Consider the following 24734-nt stretch of genomic DNA (forward strand, 5'->3'; position numbering starts at 1 on the left):
AATTTTGGAAGCCTCCCATAGGAATAAATGGCACTCTGCAGCTTCAACCTGGCTCAAGGAAAGTCACGATACCAAAGCTTGAATGAATCTGAAACTTTCGTACTCGGCGCAACAATACGATTTTTTCATGCCGGCTCTGAAATAGTCAGGAAAAATACGTGCAAGATACAAAAAAGTTGCGACGGCAGTGAAAAGTCGCAAAAATACTGATCATTACGAAAAAAACGCATTCGGACTCATTCGGAGCGTTCGTGGATTAGTAAATGTGCCCCTTAGCGTTGCTTTAAAATTTTTGGTGTCCTCAACAGAAGGAGCAATTTTGTTGTCACAATTTGCAGAATTAAATATTATGGCCCCAATGTTGTCATTATAAGAGATGGGTTTTTGTTTCACCTAAAGATGAAGGCATGGCCTGAAGTAAGTGTTGCACCTACTGTATTTCTCAATACAAAGTTTTAAAGACATCTGTTGCTATTTTTCATGACAAAGGGATATATACCATAAAAATATTTTATTTAGAAAACCTCATGTTCCAATACCAGATATAAAAAGTTTTATTGGGGATTTCTGACTTCTAGAGATCAAACACTCCCAACACTAAATTACCAAATTTTCAAAGCACTACAGAATATGGTGTACTTTACATCAAGGCTTTTATTGAACTTAGCAAAGCTATAAAAAAAAAAATCTGAAAATTTGCTTCAAAGCTTCCACTTTCAAGCAATTTATCTCCCACCATAGCATTAGTTGTCATAGGATTACAAGGTATCAGGCAATTAGAATGTTATAAGGCAAAAGTTACACTATTACTGGATCCCCTTAATTGAGACCCGAAACAAAGTAGCAAGTCTGAATCCTTGTCAGCAGGATAGCTGCAAGGCTGATTTGGAAACAATTGTAACAACACACACAGTGCCTGGGTGCAGCTTAGGCAAACGTTTTGAAACTATTGTGACTACTCACAGCTCCCAGGTAATGCTGAAAGTTTGCATAGGTACTAGCTGTGTGAGGGATTTGATTAAACTGGCAAAGGGGAGTGCATGCAGGGGGTTTAAGAAACCTATGCCTGACTCTGATAGGCTGCGTGGCCAGTGCATGTTAACTCATTCCTCACCAGCCAGCTAACAACTCACCCTGAAATCCTAACATACAGATCCTAAAATGAATCTAGTGCATACAAATTGCCCCAGAGATCACTTTAGCTAATTAAAATATAACACATTTACTGCATTTTCATGGGGTAAAAACACAAAAAAAAATGTTGACCCCCCCCCATATATTTTTGGAAAGTACACATTTGTACTTCAGAAATGGGTAACCATATCTTTCTACTCCATCTTTCTAACCACATCTTTCTACTAACTACTGAGTCGCAAAGCTTTCCCAAAATTGGCAGTTTTGATTAACTATGGGGCATACAGAGGTACCCAAATAAAATATTGCATACAAATTTTCACATCTGACTCTGGCTGATGCAATATAAGAATCCTGGTGTCTGCGGCTGCAAACTACCAAGCCACAAGGCTATGCTAAGCATAGTGTTTATGAAATTTCTAAAATCATCACTAAGCATTTTACCTGATTATATGCCTCACATTGGCTGCTCCTGATCTTCCCCATGGAATGCTTGTTTAACATTCTGGGCAGGGTTGTCTGTGAACTCTGTACTGGAGGTATCATAATCACCTATAGGTTCTCTCCACATGATTCCTTGCATGGAGTATGGGTTTAGGGTCTATGAAGACTATTGCGGACTCTATAGACATCAGGGTCGAAGAGACCTATTTATCTACAATATACAGATGCTATCAGCAATAGTTTATACAGGTTGGTACATGTAAAATGTTGGTGACTGTGTTACTTTCCCCTGCTAAGTCTTGTCCGCAGGTGCCCACTACTTCAGCTGTTTCCAATAGTGATCGTGTCACTATGTCAGCTGTTTCCATGTCAGCAGTTTCCCACCCTTTTTTCTACAAGCTAGACACTGTGTTGGAGGTAGGGTTGTGCTTTTAAAGCTTTGGGGAGGGTCATTCTGATGGCAGCATGGAGTTGTTCAGGAAAAGAAAATAACAATATGATACTCTTTTCATTTTTTGAACCCTTGTGTCTGCAGGAAGGACCTACTGGTAAGTAAAGCATTAGAAAGTGTATATCTCTATAAATAGTGTTGGCCTAAGTGGCCTCCACCCCTGTTTCCAACTTTCCCCATCACAAAAGCACCCTCACACCAACATGCATCTCTCCCTGTGTGGCTGCAGTAAAATGATTGTTGGGACCCAGATACCAGGCAAGATGGGCAGGCAGCAGTCCTGGATCAGTAGCAGCCCCAATGCCCTTCCAACATAGCTAGCCCAACCCTGTAGTTATCCTATCTCTCCATAAGTGCCTCTTGTCCAGAGTAAACAACCCCAACTTGGTCAGTCTTTTTTCATAACTGAGACTTTCCATACCCTTTACCAGCTTAGTGGCCCTTCTCTAGACCCTCTTTAATTCAAGAATATACTGTCTGAGCAATGGAGACCAAATCTGCCTGGAATATTCTAGATGGGGCCTTACCAGCACTCTGTAAAATGGAATAATGACCTTCTCCTACTGTGAATCTATGCCCCTTTAATACAGCTCAAAACCTTGTTTGCCCTTGTAACTGGCATTGCTTGCCACGTTAATTATCTACAATGCATTATGAAGAAGAACTTTGGGGTACATTATGGATATTTTTACATCCCAGGTGCATGACATTTATCAACAACGAATCTCATGTGCCACCTTTTAGGACACCACTTACAATTCTTCTTCAGATAGAAATGTACTATTGTCAACCATTCTCTGTACATGATCCTGTGGCCAGTTTTATATCTTGTGCAAACATCATTACTAATGGGTCCATTTACTAGCATTCATATATTTTTTTGCCGTGAAAAACCTTGCCTGGGCAAGGTACCACCAAGACAGTGGTCTTTACCTCCCTCCTTGTTGGAGTGCTCAGCTAATTAACCTACACCTAACTCTTACCGACTCTACAGCAAGCTTAACTAATCAACCCTGTCACCACTGCTTCTCCTCATTACCTATCTGAGGTGGCAAGCCTCAAGCTCTCCAGCATCATACTTCTTTTTATCAGCCAAAGAAGATATCCCCTTCAGGTGCCACAGAGGAGTACCTGATATAGAACCTCCTCAGAGGTTTTTCAAGCTGAAATTCACTAGTCAGTGGATTTGTATAAAAACGCCATATGTAACATACATTTAATTTTGTTTCTGCAATCCATTGCCTTCTTCAGTATTACAATGCAATTAATATCATAGGAGCCATTTACTTACTGCACTGCAGTTGCCAGGCTGCATATTTTTGTGCAGTTAGTTGCACTAAAAATCACATTCATTTTAGTTACAGCAACATGTGCTCCTTGCAGTTCTGTTTAGTTGCCTTTGGCGCAGATGCCTTCCAACTGCGTTTGTTTTAAGCTGAGTGCAGATGCACTAATTGTGAACACTGCTGTGGGAACCCTGGAGTTACTGCCACCTCTGAACCAGATACTAGCTTTTAGGCTTCCCACAGCAGCCAACATTATTTGCAGCAGCCAAAAGAAAACGTGCACATGGAACACTCACAGCGAACACCAGAAAGATAGCAACCAGAACCGCAACTGCCTCAATCTTAATGCATCACACAAAATTGTGTTAGGTACATGTCCCCCTGGCGACGGCAATTACACTGGAATCATGACAATTGTGCCTGAAATTTGTATTTCGCACACTGTGTACAAAAGTAAGGACCCTTTGTGTGTTTCAGTTTTTTTTTTATCTCTACTGATGTGCAAATATTTAGGTAAGCATCTCATGTAGCATTATAGATCACAGTTTAGTTTAAATTGTGGGGGCCATGCTACACCTTTATTCCCCATTCACTGGGATGGAAAATCTTTCTATGTCAGAACACAGACATCAGTGTGCATACCCTTAAAGGAGACATTTTATATAAAATTCATATTCAGTTATAATATTTATCCTCCCTCAAAATGTGAAATGATGCAAAAAGAAAGATGTTTTGAAAGCATTTTACCTCCTAAAACTGCCATTATATTAGAGCTGCATACATAAGCTCTCCAGTCTGAAACCAGAGCCAAATGAGACACTGGAGTGTCGCACAACTGACTGACAGGCTTTACTTAGCAGCAGCAGGGAAAACCCCTCCCTCCTTCTGTGTCTCTCTGCTTGTGCTGCTGACGGGGGGGGGGGTGGGGTGGGAGAGGAACAAGTAGAGCAGGAACGACTGCTGTGACATCACTAAGCCCCGCCCACTCAATGAATATTCACTTCACTTTAAATAGTAGAGGTAGTGTCATTGAAGTCTATGAGGGCCGGTGGCCCTAAGCCATATACTGAAGAGTCTAAACCGGAAGCTGGCATAAGGTCTGGGTAGAGCACAGTTTTCAAGCAGTTATGAACATATCTGAACCCAAAGGTATTAAAATAAAAGCAAGCCCTTCTATTTTACATTATTTTACATGGTTTAGTGCATTGTAAAAATGTATGGTATATATCCCCTTTAATTTTCCCTGAGAAGACAATGTGCTATGACCCTTAAAATTCATATGCTATCTATTGTATAAAGACAACACTTTTTGTATTTGAAGTAGAAGAAAAGATAAAAACTAAGTAAGGTTTATCAGAAAGGTCTATGTAAATACAGCCATAAGCACTCACAGAAAAGCTGCAGTCTCCTCTATCTAAAGAAACACAGGATTTCTTGTCTTCTTTTTTGTAAACATGTTCTTTGGTATCAGATTTCCTCTCTCAGAAAAATCTTTAATTCCCTGCCAGATTTTGCTTAGCTCTCTTCTCTTTCCCTTCTACTGCTCCCCCCTTCCTTAAGAATTCATAAAACTCACTACCTCCTCCCTTAGGAATGTGTAATCTGAGCTACCAGCCTCAAGAGCTGCAGCAGGAAGCTGCAAAGACCAAATGGCAGCTGCAAACTTAAACAAATGGAGGGAGCTTCTGGGGCTCTTTACTCAGGTATGGTAAAGCTTTCTGCAGAATAAATATAGCATTCTAGCTGGCACTAATGTGGCAAATCTATTGGCAGTAATATGCCAAAATTATTTCCTTCTCTTTACATTAATCTGCCTGAAGAAAACTTTGAGCAGTATAAGTTGTAGGTCAGCAATTCTCTGTTATTGTCAGCTATCACCCCAAGTTCTGACATTCAAGATTTAATGCGCTATTTAACTGGCACTTCTTAACTTGCAGGTCTGAATGACGCACAGGCTATCTACATATGATACACATAATGGACAGTTCCTTTTTCATTCAAAATAAAAAATCCATTACTTGTACAAAAATCCCTAACCCCCAATTACTTTAAGTTCAATAGTTTGTACAAAACTATATAAATGTGTGTTATACATACCAGGATATGTGGTTGAGTAAGTCGGCTAACATGAATATATTTATGAACAGCATATACAGTGATGAACAGTATAAAAGAAGTCATCAGGACAGGCAAAATATAGGCGCATATAATTTTCATTGCTTCTTCTGAAGAGTAATCTGAAAAATAGAAATCATTTTAATACAATACTTGAAAATGACAATTCATAAATGACTTTTTTTTTTTTTTGGCAAAAATGCTTCTTAAGCCAAAACATTTGGATCTAGAATTAGTTAATCACAGGTCTGTAGGTTATGAAGAAAAAAAACATTAATTTAACAGTAAATAATGCAACTTGGTGAGCACTAGTATGCTAGAGCAGCGCTCTCCAACTGGAGGTCTGCAAGCCACATTAATCTTTCCAAGGGAGTTTCATGCCCCCCAGCTCGCCACAATACTGTACAGATTTTAGCGCTTGATATTTTTTTAATACAATATTTTATAATTTTATTGTATATTTGCCAATATATATTGGATAGCATTGATCTAGGAAATTATAATATTGATCATGGTGGATATATGTGGCACAAGTATACAAAAGTATATCCCATGTTTAAAGGACAATGAAAGGTTAATATAAATGAAAAGTAAGTCTAAAAGCATTTTTTAAGTACTTACTGCATATCTAAATTCCCAGATCCCTGCTTGCTTCTCTGAGATATGGTGCTGGCAGCCTACAGCAGTGTGAAGACTACAGTGACATCACTGAAATCTCTCTCCCCTTCCTGTAGACTGCCAGCAGCAGCCTTCAGTAGCAATGCACATGTGTGTAACTTGATCCTGTCTTCTGTTCTGAGCTACACATGCCCACCAGCCAATCAGAAGCGGATCTGCCAGAAAGGGGGGGGGGGTGAAGGGAATAAAACACATGTGCAGTATGAAGCAAGGAGGGAAAGGAAGGGAGAATACCTTTTTAAAGATGGCTGTTCAAGAAAACAGATGAAAATGTGAAGTAAATGTGACTGAGTAAATATTTGATTAGGTGAGCCAAAAGTGTGGCGTTTTTACTAAGCAATAGGAGGACTATTGGGCAGTATGCTTTTTAAATTTTGACTTGCATTCTCCTTTAATTGCAGATTTATATTCATGTTGTTAAGGAAAGAGGTGCTATAATTCTAGGTGATATACATGCTTATTTCAGAACAATTTATAATGGAAAAATGATTTCTCACCTTTGAGAGTGGTAGTACATAATACTGCAGTCTCACTTTTAGGTCGGGATAGAGGGAAAATCAATTTAGCAGTTACACAGTAGGTAGTGCCAGGAGTTAAATGTTCTACCAAATAGGTGTTATTCTGACTCTTGATCTTAAAGAAATCATAGGAAAACAAATTCAGCTTAAACTGACAACACAAAGGCTTTTTTTACAAAACCAACTGACCAATTTGATCATTTGGCCATATATGTGGATGGCATTTGTCATTGATCTGACCAGTCTGGCAAGAAAATTATTCGATTACTATATGAATGTGTTGTCAGTGATCCCACTGCCTTGGTTTCATGCTGAACTCATGCTGAACTGCTGAGGAAGCAGGGGTTGAGCCTTACAAAATGTGTTTGAAGCCAGAATCCAGAAGCAGTCAGCATATTTCTGATATTCTTACCACTTGTACTCTCTCTAAATTTGTAAGTAGACATCTGTTTTTAACTATTTATGTAACATTAAAAGGGTTAATGCATAATCTAATCTTTTATGCTTTTCTCCTTTGGGCCACATGAGTGAAAGTAATGTTGGAATTGCAAGCTGGTGGGGGAAGCAAGGTGGTGGACCCTTATTTGCAAAATTGTTTGTAACTTTTATCTTAATGCAACATGTTGTGTTCCACCTGTGTTTGACGGTTCCATGTGCCTGTGTTAGTACAGTCAAATTAGGAAGAATGTGATGTGTTTTTTTTCTGTACCATACCTTCCAACATTTGAAAAATGTAGGCACAAAAAGAAATGGCGCACACAGTGCTGCAATTTTTTTTATCCCGCACATTTTTGACCACACCCCTAAATACCACACCCATTTTATAACATTTGGCAGGTTATTTAAAGTTTGAACACATTTCTGGGGGTTTTGGGGTCGTTTTATGTGTTATTACTCTTAGTTCCCCCAAGAGACCTGTTTAGCTTATTAGTCACAGTTGTATCTCAGTTTCTTGTTCAGATTTCTGGGCTCTCTGCCAATTAAGTTTGAAAACCATTGCCTCTTTTTTAGCATTCAATGCAGGAGATCAAAAGGAAATGAGGGACTTTTCAGTAAGAATCCGGGACTGGGGACTGAGCTTCAAAAATCATGACATTTGGGAGGTATGTAATGCCACTGCAGGAAAGTGTAGGAAGCTTGTGAGTGTATGCCCTTAATGAAGCAGACAAACAGTCTGAATACTTCCCCACAGGGGAGCACAAGAAAAAGTACAAGCTCTAAGGCAGCTAGTCTAAACTTTGCCTGAAGTCACTGGTAGTGGGAGCTTAACCATTTCAGATCAACTCCTGCTAAGTACCTGCTAGCCTTTGTATACAATATTACTGAAACCGGTTATTCCATGATAATTATTATTTTAGTGGCTTGAGCAAATTGGCTCTTTTTCCAGAATGACCGCATCGGACTTCAAGTGAAATCTACAAAAAACCTTGTTTCCTATGCCAAACTGCTCCTTGCTATAAAGAAGTCATCATGTTCCTAACATAAGCAAACTTGTGTAACAAAATCATATTAACCCAGTCATCTTGATTCTGAGAGATAAAACAGAAAAGATATTGCTCCAAAGACTTATTTCTTTGGTAAGTTGAGATAAAGTCAATTTATCCTCCAAAAGCTTGCAAAAAGTCCATCAGAATCTAGAAACTAACTAAACTCCCCAGTATGAATCAATAGTAAAAGGAAAGCTGTCTAGACAGCAAATCTTCATAACAAAAAGTTAGGAGCAATGGGAAATGTATTTAGGGAAACAAAGTAGTTTATCCTTAAAAAATCAGCTGCTACAAAATAGCAGTAATATCAGAGAACTTGGGCAAACCAATAATGAAGACAGGGAAGATTTGATATGAAAGTATGGCTTAGAGGAAAACCACAAGGGAGTGAATGAGGAGTCTGATGCTGAGCAAAAACTGTACATGATGAGATAAATGTTGAGATCCCAAGGAATAAAGTGGGTGGTAGGGTGGGCACATCCATCATCAGAAAGGGAAACGGATCTAGAGAGAGCATCAGCTTTAGTGTTCTTGAAAACTGGAGGACGGGAGATAATAAAATCAAATCTAGAGAAGAAACCAGTGACCTTGATGAGGATTAAGAAGACAAATTTTCTCAGTTCTTATGGACAGTAAGAATGGAAACTGGTTCAAGAGACTCTTCTTGAAGGTGACACTGTTCTTCAAGTGCAAGCTTAATTGCCAGTACATCACAGGTTTTGGGAAGAGATAGCATAAGGATTTAAAGAACACTAGAAACTTGTGCATCGACTACCTACCAAAACACAGAAATCTATAACATTTATTAACAATAAAACAAATCTTGAGAAATGTGGGCAAAAAACAAAAAAAAACAAAAAAACAAAAAAAAAAACAGAAGAATCCAGCACCAAAGAGTCATAACATTTGCAGAAATAAGAAATGTGCAGGTGGTTTACTGGATAAAATGGTAATGATGTAAGTAACCATAGATTATTTAGTAGGGTACTGATGTGGCAGTAGATCAAACTGGATCTTCCATTGATTCAGGAATCCTCTGCAGAACCCAGGGTTCGATAATAGATAAGTGTGGTGATCTAATAGATAAGTGTAGTGATCTTTGGTTCAAAAGTACTGGCAGCACAAGACTGAGAAACAATGGAGGGTAGCAAAGGAGGAGACTAAAAAACAGGCATACTAGGAGGTGGTGGAGGAGCTGATGAGAAACCTGTAAGACGTCCAGACAAGTGTCTGGGAAAGCTGCAGTTGTTGAGCTTCCAGATTCTCCAGATCAGTGCTGTCCAACTTCTACGGTGCCGAGGGCCAGAATTTCTCTTGCATACATGGTGGAAGGCCGCTAATGGAAGCCAGTTTTGACCACTCCCCCTTTAAACCACACCCACGTCAAACCACACCTGTTTTATCATAATGGTGGTAGTGCAGCAAAAACCCAAATGCTTGGTCTTTACTGCAGGTATATCAACCATTATTCATATGTGAAATAATTATATTATGTCATATTAAGACATACCCTTAAATCCATATGCCTTCTCCTCCCCTGTGGATAGCACAGCAACTCCCAGCACATAATTACACACCTTAGGGACCATGTAATGGCTATTTCCAACTGCTAACAAACTCCCAGAACAAACCCCTGCCAGGTTCACCTCCCACAGGCAGCATAGGGGGGTAGGCAGAGTATGGCACACACAGGCAGCAATCTGCCTGCCCTATGCTACCTACCTGTGTGTGCCATACTCTGCCTGCCCTATGCTGCCTGTGTGTGCCATACTCTGCCATACATTGCCTGTGTGTGCCATACTCTGCCTGTCCTATGCTGCCTGTGTGTGCCATACTCTGCCTGCCCTACCCTGCCTGTGTGTGTCATACCCTCCCTGCCCTATGCCTACACACATTGTACATACAATGTCTGAGGTGTGAACAGGTGAACAATGTGGGTGATTACAGCCTGAGTCTGAGGTGTGAACAATGCAGTGGGTGAACAATGCAGAGATTAAAAGGTGTGAACAGTACAGGGGATTACATTTTTAAACAATACAGGGGAATTACAGCCTGAATCTGAGGTAAAACCCATGCAGGGGGCCAGTTAATCTCAGAATTGATACCATTTAAAGCTTACACAAAGTTAAGACATTAAAGCAGCCAGACAGGTGGGGGGGGCACACAGAGGGGGGGGTTGCAGGCCAAATTGTCTCCAAACTTGCCTAGCCAGCAGTCTGTCAGGTGCAGTTCCAGCAATGGCAAAGGTTAAGCTTACCTGCACTTTTACCCCAATCAACAACAAGCAAAACCTTTTTACAGACCCTGCTTTGCTTGCCTATTGCCTGAACAACAGGTTCTATTGAGAGACAGAGTTAGCTTTTCTGTGTAATTATAAATATTGTTGTGAAATCTGCCTGTCTGACCATGCTAATTCCTTTTACTTTGGTACTGCATTGTTGTTGGCTCCTATGTATGATTGGGGTTGTTGCCTGACCAGAGTGATGAGCAGATTTTTTTGGAAGGCATGGATTTGCAGCGAAATTCTGCATTTTGCCATTGCTGAATTGTTTTACCGCAGAAAAATGCAGCAGTGTAAAAAAAGGCATGGTCACAGAAAAAAAGTGCAGTCGCTCAGAAAAAGCGTGCGGTACAGTAAATTTTTCTGTGGTTCACTAATTTTGCTACAGATTTGGTCATCACTACTGATCATCTGCTCAGTCTGGACAGAGCAGTGTGGGCAGGCACCACATAAATCCGTACCTGGCTGAAATTCCAAACTGGAGAGCTGCTAAAGCGAAAAGTAAATAACTGAAAATCCACGAAAAATACAAAATGAAAATCAGCTGAAAATTGTCTTAGAATATCAATTTGTCTGTTAAAAGTTAATTTATAGGTGAACAACCCGTTATCAGAGCATACGTTATCAGATTCCCTAACCATAGGCGTCAGAACCAGGACTGGGCCAAGGGGGAATTTTTTTTTTTCATAAGAAGTAGCATGATTTGATTTAAAGCATTTTGTGGGAATAAAAAATAAAAATAACTTTCTGCCATTCCTCATTCAATTGGTATGTTTTGTACAATTAAAGGAATAATTACCGTATGTACTTGAGTATAAGCTGATCCGAATATAGGCAGAGGTACCTAATTTTACCTAAGAAAACTGGAAAAACCTATTGACTCGAGTATAAGCCTAGGATTATTAATGCCTTGCTCCTCAACCTGCCTATCAAAAGGAGCACATCATAAACTGAGAGAATTCAGGTTGAGGTTTACTTTAAGGAGCCCCCTCCCTCCTTCTCCCTCCCTCCTCACCTCAATAGCATGATGTTCCGTTGCTTGCCTGTTTGAGCTTTCAGGTGCATTCCTGCCTGCTGGTAAAGGCTCTCCCTCCCCCCTCCTCCCCATTAGACACAGACAGAGACAGGAGCAGGGAGCATGTGGCGCCACGCCGGGGGGGCGGGGCAAGGAACCAGGAAGGAGCAGAGCACAGAAGAGCACACAGGGAATCAGGTAACGGTGGGTGTGCTGAAAAACTCTGCTTATACTCGAGTATATACGGTAAGTTTGTGTGTTTAATAACTTTTAAGGAAAGATTCAATAACGGAACATATTGTCATTTTTTTCTTAAAGGAGACATATCCTATAAAAATTAACAATGTACCAGGGAATTATACTCCTCTAGATATAGAAGGATTGTGCTTAAAAAAGTTGTGTTTCAGACCGATTTATTGAGAAATTTGCCCAAAACCCCACTAGCCCCGCCCATCTGTGCCACTTCTTGCTGGCTGAATTCTCTGGATGAGCTGGGGAGCCGGCGGCCCTCAGTACACTGCACTGTAGGATAGGAACCAATCAGCAGCTAGGCTGACCTGATAGGGAACTGAAGCCTGCCTGTGCTTGTGTGAGTGCAGGGCTGTGATTGGCTCTCCCCCTCCTACTGTGCTTCTGGCAGGGACCATTAGGACACGCCCACTCTTCATTTCACACTGGATGGAGAAGTGATACGATCTATAGGGAGCTCCAATAAAGGGGCCATTGTTACAGAGAGGATTAATTTTTACCACAAAGTGAAACCAGCACCGTATATTATTCACAATTGCCTACAAAATAAGCATTTTTCCCATTTATCCAATGTCTCCTTTAAATACATTCCAGTTCTGTTATTTAACAGTAAAGGATATAAAGTTTGCTACTGTCTCTATATTTGCCTCAGATGTGCACCGTAATAGAGATATTGTCATCATTTCATAGCGACTGTCATTTACTGATGCAGCCCTAGAACAACTTTGGCAGACGCGCTTACTTATGGCAAGAGGATTTTTAAACTATTTTTTTTAGCCTTGTTCGATAAAGTTCAAGGCTTTGTTTCAAGACCTTTCTGTTAATTAGTGAAGGTACAATATTATTTAAATGCAAACTTTTCAGACTGTTGATGTACATACTAATTCTCTCTATGGTGTGATTTATAAACTGTTTTAAGTTCTATTGCTCTCACCTGCAGTTGCTATAATAAAGCAACAGATATTCACTGGGTCCTCTGACCCTGTAGCACAAGGTAATGCTCGCACTGATGCGGCAGCTAAACATGCAGCTCTTTATGGCAATATTTGTTGTAAAAAGACCCTGCGCTACCTGTTCTCTCTAGTGCTGTTTTATCAGCCCTTCAGGACAAGCAGAGCCTGAAGAGAAGGAACAATGGGGCTGATTCACTAAAAGTCGAAAACGCTTATCGTATGCTTTTTTGCGTTAAAAAGCATGCGATAAATACCAACCGATTGGGCAAAGTAATATTGCATGCGTTAAATAGCGTGCTACTGCTATGCGTTATTTAGCGAATGAAAAGAATAGTAACGCATGATTCACTACTTTTTCACGGTGCCTTGGCCAGGTGTCTGGCTTCCCCGGCTCCTTTCACAATGCTTACATCTTAAGGCAGTCCGGGCTTTATGATGCTTTTGAAACTGGATAAATGCCTCACGGGTGGCTGTCAGGTAAGTATTTGTGTCATGTATAGAGCAACTTGCCAACATTTTCTTTCTGTTTCCCACTGCCTGCCTGCTATAAGCTTGTTTTGCAATTTGAAAAGTGCCCTCTTTTGCCAGTGGGAGAGTCAAAGAAGCTACTTGTAATGTCACCATCTGTCACATCAGTTGCAAAAGGGCAGTGTTTTGACAGAGGGAGACTGGAAGCAGCTTATTTGTTTGCAGCATCTTATTTTATTTCAGGAGATACTGGCTACCCGTGCTCTAGGTGGCTCATCACCCCCATCCACAGGCCGCTACCACTGCCTTGTTAAGTCGGGAGGCAGCTTGATGTACAGCCGTCTAAAGTTTCACAAATTTCTAAAAAAAAATGTTTTTATTAACAGGGAAATTAGTTGCCCACTTACAAAAGAAATGCTCCTTTCTTTTATTTGTCACAGCAGTAGTGAGTGGCAGCTAAGGCTGATGTGGATTTGAGCAGGTGATTCCCCCACCCCCAACATAAATAGCAAAAAGAGAAATAACTATTTACAAAGAACATATGCCTAATGTGTATTAATATTCTTTCTTAATACATCATTTGGCAATTAAACAAAAAAAAAACAAAATTTTAGTGGCACATTTATTTCCTTTTACGCAGCTGTCTAGTGGGAGCTGCAGGAGTGGTAGCTGAACTCTCACCACTATCTCTAGTAGTAGAGTGTGTTGGCTTAATTTCCTTTTGTGCTATGGTCTTTAGCAATGAAATTTGTTTTTCCATAAGTGCATTTTGATTTGCCAACAATGCCACTTTTTCTTGTTGGACTTTAAGTTGCTCCTGGTGCAGGCTTTAACATAGCGGGCTTGTACGCAGCTTGTCATGCCTTTATAGGCATTAGTGGCCACACAAAAGTCCACATGTAATGTGTCCTTTTTCATTAAAGATTTGTGGCCGAATTAGGGATCTGTGAAACCTATCTTTCTCAGGTTTCACTGTTTGGGGGGGGGGGCACATGAGATGTGCTGGTTTTGGCCATGGGTCTGATGTGGTGTTGGGGATTTTCCGCGGGCTCCTTCTCAGAAAATAAGACCACGCCACTGCCACATTCCCCAGCCCCTCTGTCACTAGCATCCCCACTGAATGTTGCTTCTTCCATTTCAAGATGCCGCTGTTGTGGGGAGTGGAGCAGACTAGAGGAGGACTGCCCAGCAGAGCGTCTTTGGCCACCTTTTGGAAAAAAGAAAAATAAATTATTTAAATGTTTGTAATTATGCTCATGATGCCAGGCAAACTTCATGGACAATAATGAGTGCAAGGGCAAAATCAAGTTGAAAAGATTGACTGTCCAAAAGTACAAGATGAACTGACTGCACCTAACCCAGCAAGACACACTTGTCCAATAACACACCTATTATTAACAATACACTGCACTTCTGTAATTGAAACACCTGCTATATATACGGACACATTTCACTCTCATGCCATTGCACAAGCCTAACACAAAACACATGTCCTACAAAATTTGGTAACAAAAATACCTGGAAGCGGAGCAACTGACGATTGTCTGCATCTGTTTGTGCCAGGTGGTGGTAAGAATGAATCTGTTTTAGAAAACATTGTATTTCATTAATATTAAGCTTCTCTGCAAGAGTAAATACACTTGTATTAATGTCATTACACCTACCTTTGCTGACATTCCTGTCGGAATCAAAGATGCCGGCCACACCACTCATGCTCTCTCCATGTATAAAAGGCATGAGCTGCTCCTCATACCTGCTGAAAAAGACTTTCTTGGAAAGTCTTTATAAATGCTTTTATTGTGTTGCTTCCAATAAGCAAGCCATAACAACGCAGTCACTTTTTGTTACTCATTGTTGCCCCAATCAATTCCCTTTTACTTTCAAGTGTAACAATACTAAGGCATGCTCTGACACAAACCCTACTTAAAAGCTGCAAGTTGCTGCTAAGTGGCCTCGCTACCTCCCACGGCTCTCCCTTATACTCTGTATTAAACAATGCTTCCACAATAAAGGAGAGTACAGGGCATTAACTATTTTGGGAAATATTTATTAAATGACCCCTCTATTTACTGTCCTAATTTGTTCTTCTACTTTGAGGACATAAGTTGCGCACATAATAATAGGCGTACATACATTACATACAAGTAAAGACAGCAGGAAAGAAGACAAAAAGAAAGGAAGGACAGTAAGCCAAAAGGAAAAGCAGACTGAGAGGAAAATCAGATGAGCAACTGTTAAATAGAAAGATGAATGTAAGATATTTACCTGTATCTGGAGTCTTCCGCCAGTTTTTTCTTTAGGACCCTCTTTATGTCCTGATACTGATTTTTGCAGTGTTGGACACTCCGCAGACACACCCCAACACTGTTGACATGGTCCATGATGTCCTTCCATGCCCTGTTTTTTTGAGCTGTTGGTGTCTTGGCAGCATATTTGCCGATGATTGTGTCGAACACCGGAACAATTTTCTCCACCAGAGCCTCGTTCTCAAATTCTGAAAAATTGAGATTGTGGAGCCTGCTCTCCTGCTGTTTTTTCCTGCTCCTTTTTGGTGATGAGGGAGGGGGGAAGCTCCTCACTTTCCTTTCCACTGGCTTCCTCTGGCTGATATTCCTTATCTGTCCCCTCCATATCAGATACATCTGGGCTGCTGATGAAGCCAGGCCTCTCTCCCTCAGTGTCACTGCTGGAGCCATGTGACAGGGCAGAAGTGGGAATACTTGCAGGTGTGGGTTGGTCAAGTGTCCCTTCCTCTGCAGCTTTGGTGGTGTGGGTTCCTGTAGGCTTTTTTTTTTTTTTGGCCTCTGCTGCTGTTTCTCAGTGTGCCTGTGCCTCCTGTGAGATTCCTCAGGCCCCAGCCTACCTTGGTGTTTTGCCAACTTTTCAGCCTGCCACTGCTGGCTTCAGCATCGCTCACATCCCTCCTCTCCATTGCTTGTGTCGCTTTGTGTTGCGCACCTGCACCCTGTGCGCTCTCCAATCTCTACACTCACAGCGCAACTGCAGGAAATGGCGTCAGTCATGTGGTATATGACGCGTAATGCTTGCGTGCAGAATTTCGTGCGTTAATACCGCGTGCGTCAATTACCTCGCGTGCGTTCATTATTGCGCGTTGCGTAAAATACTGCGCGAAAACGCTCATTGTGAGTCAAATAACGCAAACAGCATTGCATCTAAATTTTGACGTGTGTCTTTTTTAGTGAATTGTGCGTTAAGTCGCAAAAAATAAAAAGCGATAACATTTTTAATGCCTGCTATAAATAGTGCTTGTTTTAATGTACTTTAGTGAATCAACCCTAATGTCTTAAAGCTGGATGCACTTCAACCCTAGCTGGTCAACTTCATGTCTGGCACCTTCATGATTGCCTTGTTGCAATATTTGGCAGCTGCTTCACACGGCCAATCCCACATTTTTAAAGGGAGGAATGTGTGCAGTATTTTTGGGAGTGTGGTTTGCTCCAGGGTTCTCATCACTTTCAGCCAAACATGTACAAGCATGTCTTATCTTTGCACAATACAATCCTGGTAGAGTCGTTGCAACTCCTGTTAAACACCTAAACTAATTCTATTAAACTATACCCTCTAACTTCCATGTGCTGGTGGCTCAAACCAGCCAAAATAAAAGTTCTTGCTAGGGAACAGTAAATGCAAAAACAACTCAATGTGGAATTCAGATATCCTTTACTTCATATCATACTCATATACAGTAATTCATTAGTGACTGGCCAGTCTACTTAAGAATCAAAAAATTACAAATACAATAAAAATACACATCAATAAACATATTGAAAATATATGGGCCACTCAGTTCATAGACAAATTCATAACAGATGCATCAGAAAAAAAATTAATAAAGTGCACTGTGCCGAAAAACCGATATTACAGAAATTGCTCATACCCAGTTGTAGTTCAACAAACTACTCCTTATGCAATGCAATAATGTGAAGGTACCGTATGTTGGAGTGTGTTACTTTTTCCTCTCTTAGTGACGAAAATGTTGCACAAATTTAATAATTTGCCACTATTTTCCAATATAATCACTTGCTCATTGATATAGCAGCCACACCCAGAGTGTATATGTTGAACTGTGGAACTTCAAGGGCATTCGCATCACAATCGATGATCTTAAAATCATTGGAAACTGCAAATACCAGTTCTTTTGGGGCCCCAACTTTACAACAATTATGCAATAAAAATCTCACCCAAACCGCTCAATTCCGTGCTTTCCTTCCTTCTCCCACACTTGGTTCCTCGCTCCTTCATGCTGTCCTTCTCACGCCTCCAAGACCTTTCAAGATGGCGCTGTGTTCCACACTAGTATGTGCGTTCCACTGAGAGCCCCATAAATACAACTTAATATTTTCAATGTATTGGTCCAAATATATAAATATCGTTGCTGCATTTTTCCCTGTTATAGCTTTATCAGGCAACCATATTCTGACAACTCATACAGTATAAAAGAGAAGTTATATAGAAAACCATTATATGGAACAACATGTCCAAACACAAGAAAAAGATATACCTATGCAGAATTGAAAATGCAAAAAATGGCTAGAAAATGACTAAATGACCAAAAATGGAATGTATTGACCGAAATAACATTGTATAGTAAAAAAATATTGTATAGTGCGGTTAGAGAATAAGCTATTTGTAATGGCAATAAAACATTTTTTAGGCAAAAAAAAAACAATGCAGTAAAAAAAGCAACTAAAACAGCCATGCTTCCTCCAGAAATTGCTGCAGAATCTACAAAAAAGTTCTTAATATAAGCAAGGGGGTGATAGGAAATAAAAGAAAAGTCTGCATAGTGTACTACTGATGATAATTGTGAAAAAATAAAATATATAAACTCTTTCACTATTGATTAAAGCATTCTTAATAAAAGTACCAAAACACTATTTTTGGTTGCAGAGAGTTTTGTGTTTGTGTTTAAACACCATAGTCTAAGTGCTTCTGCAAAAGAACACATAATAATATATATAAAATAATACTAATAATAGTATATAAAACTAGAAAGGGAAGTTTGAGAACAAACTTCATGTTGAGTTGAAAAATGTGAAGTCACTGAATGAAATCTGATCTGTTGTTGGCTCCGCCCACAATTTCTAACCTTGGACCACAGTTATATAGTAAAAAACACTGTGCAAAGTTTGTGGACCCTGGTTTTAATAGTGTCTGAATGGCAGAAATTTAAATTTCCCCACTGAAAGTCAACGAGTGACATCTGATGGGAGCTTGGTGGCTCCGCCCCCTTTTGCTAACCTGGAACTGGAGTTACCCAGTTTAGGGACCCTAGGATTAATAGTTAAAGAACGGCAGCAGTTTAAATTTAAACCAATAAAAGTCAATAGGTAAATTGTGATTGGTGGTTGGTGAGTGTGCAAACTTTTTCTAACCTTGAGTCGAAGTCATCCAGTGACAAACAGTGGGCACCCTGGCATAAATAGTGTGAGAAAGGAACATTTTAAATTTAACAAAAAAAAATTCAATAGGTGAAGTTTGATTGGCTGTTGGTGGCTCCACCCACTTTTGTAAAACCTAAAAATCTAGTCCCCTAGTGGCCCTGGTGTTAATACTGTGAGAATGGCAGCAGGTTGAATTTCCCCACTGAAAATCAATAGTTAAAATCTGATTGGCTGTTAGTGGCTCCACCCACTTTTCTAACTCTGAACTGCAGTTACCTGGTTACTATCTCTGCAAAGTTTGGGGACCTTAGTATTAATATTTAAAGAATGGCAGCAGTTTAAATGTAAACATCTAAAGTCTATAGGTGAAATCTGATTGGCTGTTGTTGGCCCCACCCACTTTTCTAAACTTGGAACATAGTCACCCAGTGACAAACTGTGCAAAGTTTGGGGACCCTGACTTTAAACATGTGAGAATGGCTGCAGTTAAAATTTCCCCACTGAAAACAATGAAAGAAATTGGCTTTTGGCGGCCCCGTCCACATTTTCTAACCTTGACTACGAAGTCACCCAGTGACTGGGAACCCTTGCATCAAACCGATAAAATTCAATAGGTGAAATCTGATTGGCTGTTGGTGTCTCCGCCCACTTTTTCAAAACTAAACCTGCAGTCCCCTAGTGACCAACTGTGAAAAGTTTTGGGACCCTGGGGTTACTACTGTGAGAATGGCAGCAGGTTGAATTTCCCCATTGAAAGTCAATAGGTAAAATCCGATTGACTATTTGTGGCTCCGCCCACTTCAAAAAGACCAACTTGAATACGTAATCACCCAGTGACTGGCTGTGCATACTTTGGGAACTCTGGCCTTAAACCAATAAAAGTCAATAGGTAAAATCTTAGCTGTTGGTGGCTCCGCCCACTTTTTCTAACCTTGAACTGCAGTTACCTGATGCCTAACCCTGCAATGTTTGGGGACCCTGGTGTTATTACTGTGAGAATGGCAGCAAGTCAATAGGTAAAATCTGATTGGCTGTTCACAGCACCGCCTAACAATCTAACAATCATCATTTTCATTTTTTCTTAGCCAGCAGAGGTGGCAACCCTAGTGTAAGGTGACTGAGTGTAACCCTTTGGCCAGGGGTGTAAGTCCCAGGGTCAAGTGTGACTAGGAGTGTAATTTCTTTTGTGACATCACTGAAGTAATAAACTTTCTAAATATGATCAGTTAATAATTCTGTACTCAACCATCGCCCCCATTCTCTGCCCCCTCCCCCATCAGGATCACACATGCACATCCTTGAAGATCACATACAGAGCACTGGGGACAAGATGCCAGCGCAGTATGCATTTATGCTGCAATAGGCCCGGGCTTTTGTGGCCTTGTCACAAATCTTGGCCTGTCTTTAACTCTTCCCCTGCCAAGCTGGCATAAAAAGATGTTAAAGGAACAGTAACACCAAAAAATGAAAGTGTATAAAAATAATTACAATATTATGTACTGTTGCCTCAGAAAGACTACTATAGTTTATATAAACAAAGCTGCTGTGTAGCCATGGGGGCAGCCATTCAAAGGAGAAAAGGCACAGGCACACAGCAGATAACAGATAAAGCCCCATTATATTCTACAGAGCTTATCTGTTATCTGCTATGTAACCTGTTACATAGTTACATAGTTACATAGGGTTGAAAAAAGACCATTGTCCATCAAGTTCAACCCATCCGAGTAAACCCAGCACACAACCTATACTAACCAATCTATACACTCACATACATAAACTATATATATACAACCAGTAATACTAACTGTAGATATTAGTATCACAATAGCCTTGGATATTCTGCTTGTTCAAAAACTCATCCAGGCCCCTCTTAAAGGCATTAACAGAGTCTGCCATTACCACATCACTAGGAAGGGCATTCCACAGCCTCACTGCCCTCACCGTGAAAAACCACCTACGCTGCTTCAAATGGAAGCTCTGTTCCTCTAATCTATAGGGGTGACCTCTGGTGCGCTGATTGTTTTTATGGGAAAAAAGAACATCCCCCAACTGCCTATAATCCCCTCTAATGTACTTGTACAGAGTAATCATGTCCCCTCGCAAGCGCCTCTTTTCCAGAGAAAACAACCCCAACCTCGACAGTCTAACCTCATAGCTTAAATCTTCCATCCCCTTTACCAGTTTAGTTGCACGTCTCTGCACTCTCTCCAGCTCATTAATATCCTTCTTAAGGACTGGAGCCCAAAACTGCACTGCATACTCAAGGTGAGGCCTTACCAGGGACCTATAAAGCGGCAAAAATATGTTCTCATCCCTTGAGTCAATGCCCTTTTTTATACAAGACAGCACTTTATTTGCTGTAGTAGCCACAGAATGACACTGCCTGGAATTAGACAACCTGTGCCTTTTCTCCTTTTTTCCAGGTTGAATGGCTGCCCCCATGACTACACAGCAGCTTATTTATATAAGCTATAGTACCGTTACTTTAGCAAATACACAACTTTACCTGTGCAGGGTAACAGTACATTATAGTTTAAATACTTTAATACACTTTCATTTTTGGCGTTACTGTTCCTTTAACCCGCCAAGCACGTAGGACCTACGTTTTCTTTATCTTGCACTCGTTCTCTGCACTCGCTGCTTAATCAGAGTGCAGAGAACGAGCGCAAGGTAAAGAACCCCCTAGAAAATGAGCAGAGGGGGGTTAATAGTGGCCCCTGGGGCGCGATCGCCCAGGGGCCCCATAGAAAAAGTCGGGCCCGTAGATTCTACGTGCCAGACTTTTTCTGCTCTCTCCCTCCCTTCCTGAGCTCCCCCCTCTGCCCCCCCGCTTCCTGTGCCGGCTACTCACCACTGCAGCTGCTGTCCCTGCATCTCCTGTCTCCTTCCTGCGATCTCCAGTGGTCTTCAGCTCCTTTGACTCCAGGTAAGTGCCACATACACACAAAAAGACACATACACACAAATATTACACTAATACACACTTATACTCACACTTACACACACACACACATACATTTTGGGGGGGGAGTTGGGGGGTTTCACACATTTACAGCACTCATACTTACTTGCACACTCACACACATGCACACAAAACACATTTTGCCTAGTGTACACACCATAACCCCCAACTGCCCTGCTTTGCGAGGGACAGTCCCGGTTATAGCGCATCCTGCTGTCCCGGATAGTTCAATGAATGTCCCGCATTTCCGTGCATTCATTGAACTAACAAGCACAGCGGGATCCGCTGGCTGTAGCCAGGTGCTCTGACTTCTTCTGGGCTCTGCAACTTGTGCGGCAGCGACAGGCCCTTTTATAAGGTTGCGCCCTGTGCATACGTGTGACGTCAGTATGCACGGGCGCAACCTTTTAAAAGGGCCTGTCGCCGCCACGCAAGGAGCAGAGCCCAGAAGAAGGAGCGAGTATGTATGGGGCTACTATGTATGGGGCTACTGTGCATGGGGGCACTTACTATGGGGGCATTGTCTATGGGGGCAATTGGAGGCACTTACTATGGGGGCATTCTCTATGGGGCAATTGGGGGCACTTACTATGGGGGCATTGTCTATGGGCAACAACAAAAAAGCAAATGGCACTCAGGGCTGTAAACAAGGGAAAAAAAACCCTTGAAGTATTTTTATTGCGGAGGTGCAACGTTTCGGGGCAACGTGACCCCTCCTCAAGGGTTGTTTAGGGGGCTCCCTAAAAGTCAATTTATGCGTATTAAACGCATTGCATCTACTACAGAAGTGTATGAGGATGAATCCTTAAAAATGGTGCAAAAATTTGTGGATAAAGGGTATTGTCAGTCAGAATTAATGGAGGTAAAAAGAGAAGTTGGATTAATTCCGCGGAATGAGGCTTTAAAAGTAAAACAGCAGATAAAGTTAAGCGTATTCCCTTTATTACTTCATATGACATTAACGCTAAAACTCGACGTAATATCATCTTAAAACATTGGAGTATTTTGGCCACTGATCCAAAGTATGGCCATTTATTTAAATTGCCACCAATTTTTTCATAAAGGAGAGGAAGAAATATAGGGGAATTGATAAAACATCAGTCAAGTCCAAGCCATGGGATTACAACTACGGTAACAAGGGGTACATTTCCGTGTAGGAATTGTAGCCACTGTAACGGTATCATTGCTGGATCTGCGGTTACACACCCACAAAATGGCACTAGGCATGAAGTGGGCGGTTTTTACACTTGTGATAGTAAAGACGTCATATATTGTGTCAAATGTCCTTGTGGTTTGGCCTATGTAGGTCAGACATCGAGGCCTATTAAAACAAGGCTTAACGAACACAAATCTACCATAAGGAATTATAAACTTCCACCTCAGTCTGCCCAGAATGTAATAAAAACTGATAAAAGTAAGGAGATAGAAAAGAAAAGGGAAACTTTGTTGGCAAAACATTTTTTTACACATGGCCACCAGGTGGCACAGGTTAGATGGCAGATCCTGGAAAAAATATGTGTAAGACAGGGCCAGGACAAAAAGAAGCTATTATCTCAGAGAGAATGTTATTGGATTTGGCTTTTACAATCTCGCCACCCTAAGGGGTTAAATGATGAATTTAACATGGCTTGTTTTTTATAATATATTCTCCTAATTTTGTTTTTATAGATAAAGCCTGCCTGAGTGCACATCAGGGATAGATATTCTTTTCCTACATTTTGGGGTAAGATATTCTGTTCCTTTGATCTGTACTTGCATGGATACTGTTATATGTTTTTATAGTTGATGTTTTTTGATACTTTGTATTTTAGGGTCCCATGGGCTTCATACGGTGATACATTGTTGCTATTCGGTTATAACGCTGGATTTGAGCAGAGGAATAATGATAAAATGTGCTCATTTGTTTCAGTGTAAGAAAATGTAAGAAAATATGGTTTTATGATACACTTTTGCACTTTTATACAACTACAGTTCAATGTATATTATATATGATGTATTTCACCTCTATTTGCTGCTGTTTATTATACCACGTTTTTTATACTATTGTTGTCAATTATGTATTTATTCAATTTACCAATTAACTTGGGGAAGTGGTCACTGCATTTGTATAAATTTCACTTGCCTTCACGTTTCTGTATGCTTGATAAAGGGGTCACGTTGCCCCGAAACGTTGCACCTCCGCAATAAAAATACTTTAAGGGTTTTTTTTCCCTTGTTTACAGCCCTGAGTGCCATTTGCTTTTTTGTTGTTGCACTATTTTTGGAGGGTGCCGATCCCTCCAGCAGTGTGCACCGGGCATACAGGTTTGGAGCGCTAGGGTGTGCGGATAAGGTCTCTGTGGTACCAAGGCATTGTCTATGGGGGCATTGTCTATGGGGGCAATTGAGGGCATTTACTATGGGGGCACTGTGTATGGGGGCACTGTGTATGGGGGTACTGTCTATGGGGGCACTGTGTATGGGGGGCACTGTGTATGGGGGGTACTGTCTATTGGGCCATTTAAATAACATCTTGCAATACTATCTCACAGAACTCCAGATGGATGTGGCGCCTCTTCTCCCTCCAGAGGCCCAACCCCAGGCCCCCCAGGCTCCCGAGGCCCCTGAGGCTCCAGCGCCACCAGAGGCCCCCGAGGCCCCAGCGCCACCAGAGGCCCCAGAGGCTGAAGAGGCCCCCCGAGGCCCTGGACACACCCCAGGTCCCGGACACTCCTCCCCTGGATTTCTCCCCCCAGGCCCCAGACTCTCCCCAGGCCCTTGAATTCTCCCCCCAGGCCCCAGACTCTCCCCAGGCCAAGCGCTGGGCACCAGGTCCTTCTGCGGATGAGGGACCCCCACAACAGACCGAAGATCTGGGGACCCAAACAACACCTGGGTGGACTGACCCCACACTTCGGTCAGTGCAGGAGGACCTGGATACCATCAAGGCCCAGTTGGCCCAGCTGCAGCGGGACATGGACGAACTCAAGGGCAGCAAGCCCTAAGTTTTATTTTTTTTATTTTTTTTTGTATTTTAAAATATTTTATTGTTACAGTAAAAGTTTTTAGTTTTGTACTTTTGAACTGAATAATGTCTAATTATTTTGCCTTCCTTGATATGGTATTCTATACTTTCATGTAGTTTCTCCTACACTCTTACATTTATCAGTAACAGCATCAAATATGCTATATGGTTTAAATTTTTGCAAATATTCTGCCAACAATTTTGTCTTTAGCCCATTTTGCTGAATAGTAAAGCTTGCGTTAATTAGTACGTAGCATATTTTCTGTGTGATAACTGGCAATCAA

The 24734-nt window shown here is 41.2% G+C and overlaps 1 protein-coding gene and 1 long non-coding RNA gene across 3 annotated transcripts in view; one reads left to right on the forward strand and one right to left on the reverse strand.

Moving 5' to 3' along the window:
* Nucleotides 1-24734, reverse strand: part of LOC100496393 — a 93861-nt gene that overhangs the window by 11424 nt on the left and 57703 nt on the right. The window contains exons 1-3 of one of the 2 annotated variants that reach the window (XM_018094293.2): nucleotides 17282-18071; nucleotides 6606-6741; nucleotides 5413-5552 (exon numbers count right to left, since the gene is read on the reverse strand). In XM_018094293.2, coding sequence (XP_017949782.1) covers nucleotides 5413-5532 — 120 coding nt within the window. In that variant the 5' untranslated portion in view covers nucleotides 5533-5552; nucleotides 6606-6741; nucleotides 17282-18071. Of the gene's footprint in view, nucleotides 1-5412; nucleotides 5553-6605; nucleotides 6742-17281; nucleotides 18072-24734 lie in introns of those variants that run through there. The other variant, XM_031902157.1, reaches the window with a different exon arrangement.
* LOC116410857 lies at nucleotides 4972-24368 on the forward strand. The gene is made up of 4 exons (XR_004222698.1): nucleotides 4972-5018; nucleotides 23115-23169; nucleotides 23258-23366; nucleotides 23978-24368. It is a non-coding gene; the product is annotated as an uncharacterized LOC116410857 (long non-coding RNA).

The sequence above is a fragment of the Xenopus tropicalis genome, chromosome 5 (assembly GCF_000004195.4).
Source record: "Xenopus tropicalis strain Nigerian chromosome 5, UCB_Xtro_10.0, whole genome shotgun sequence".
Taxonomy (NCBI): domain Eukaryota; kingdom Metazoa; phylum Chordata; class Amphibia; order Anura; family Pipidae; genus Xenopus; species Xenopus tropicalis.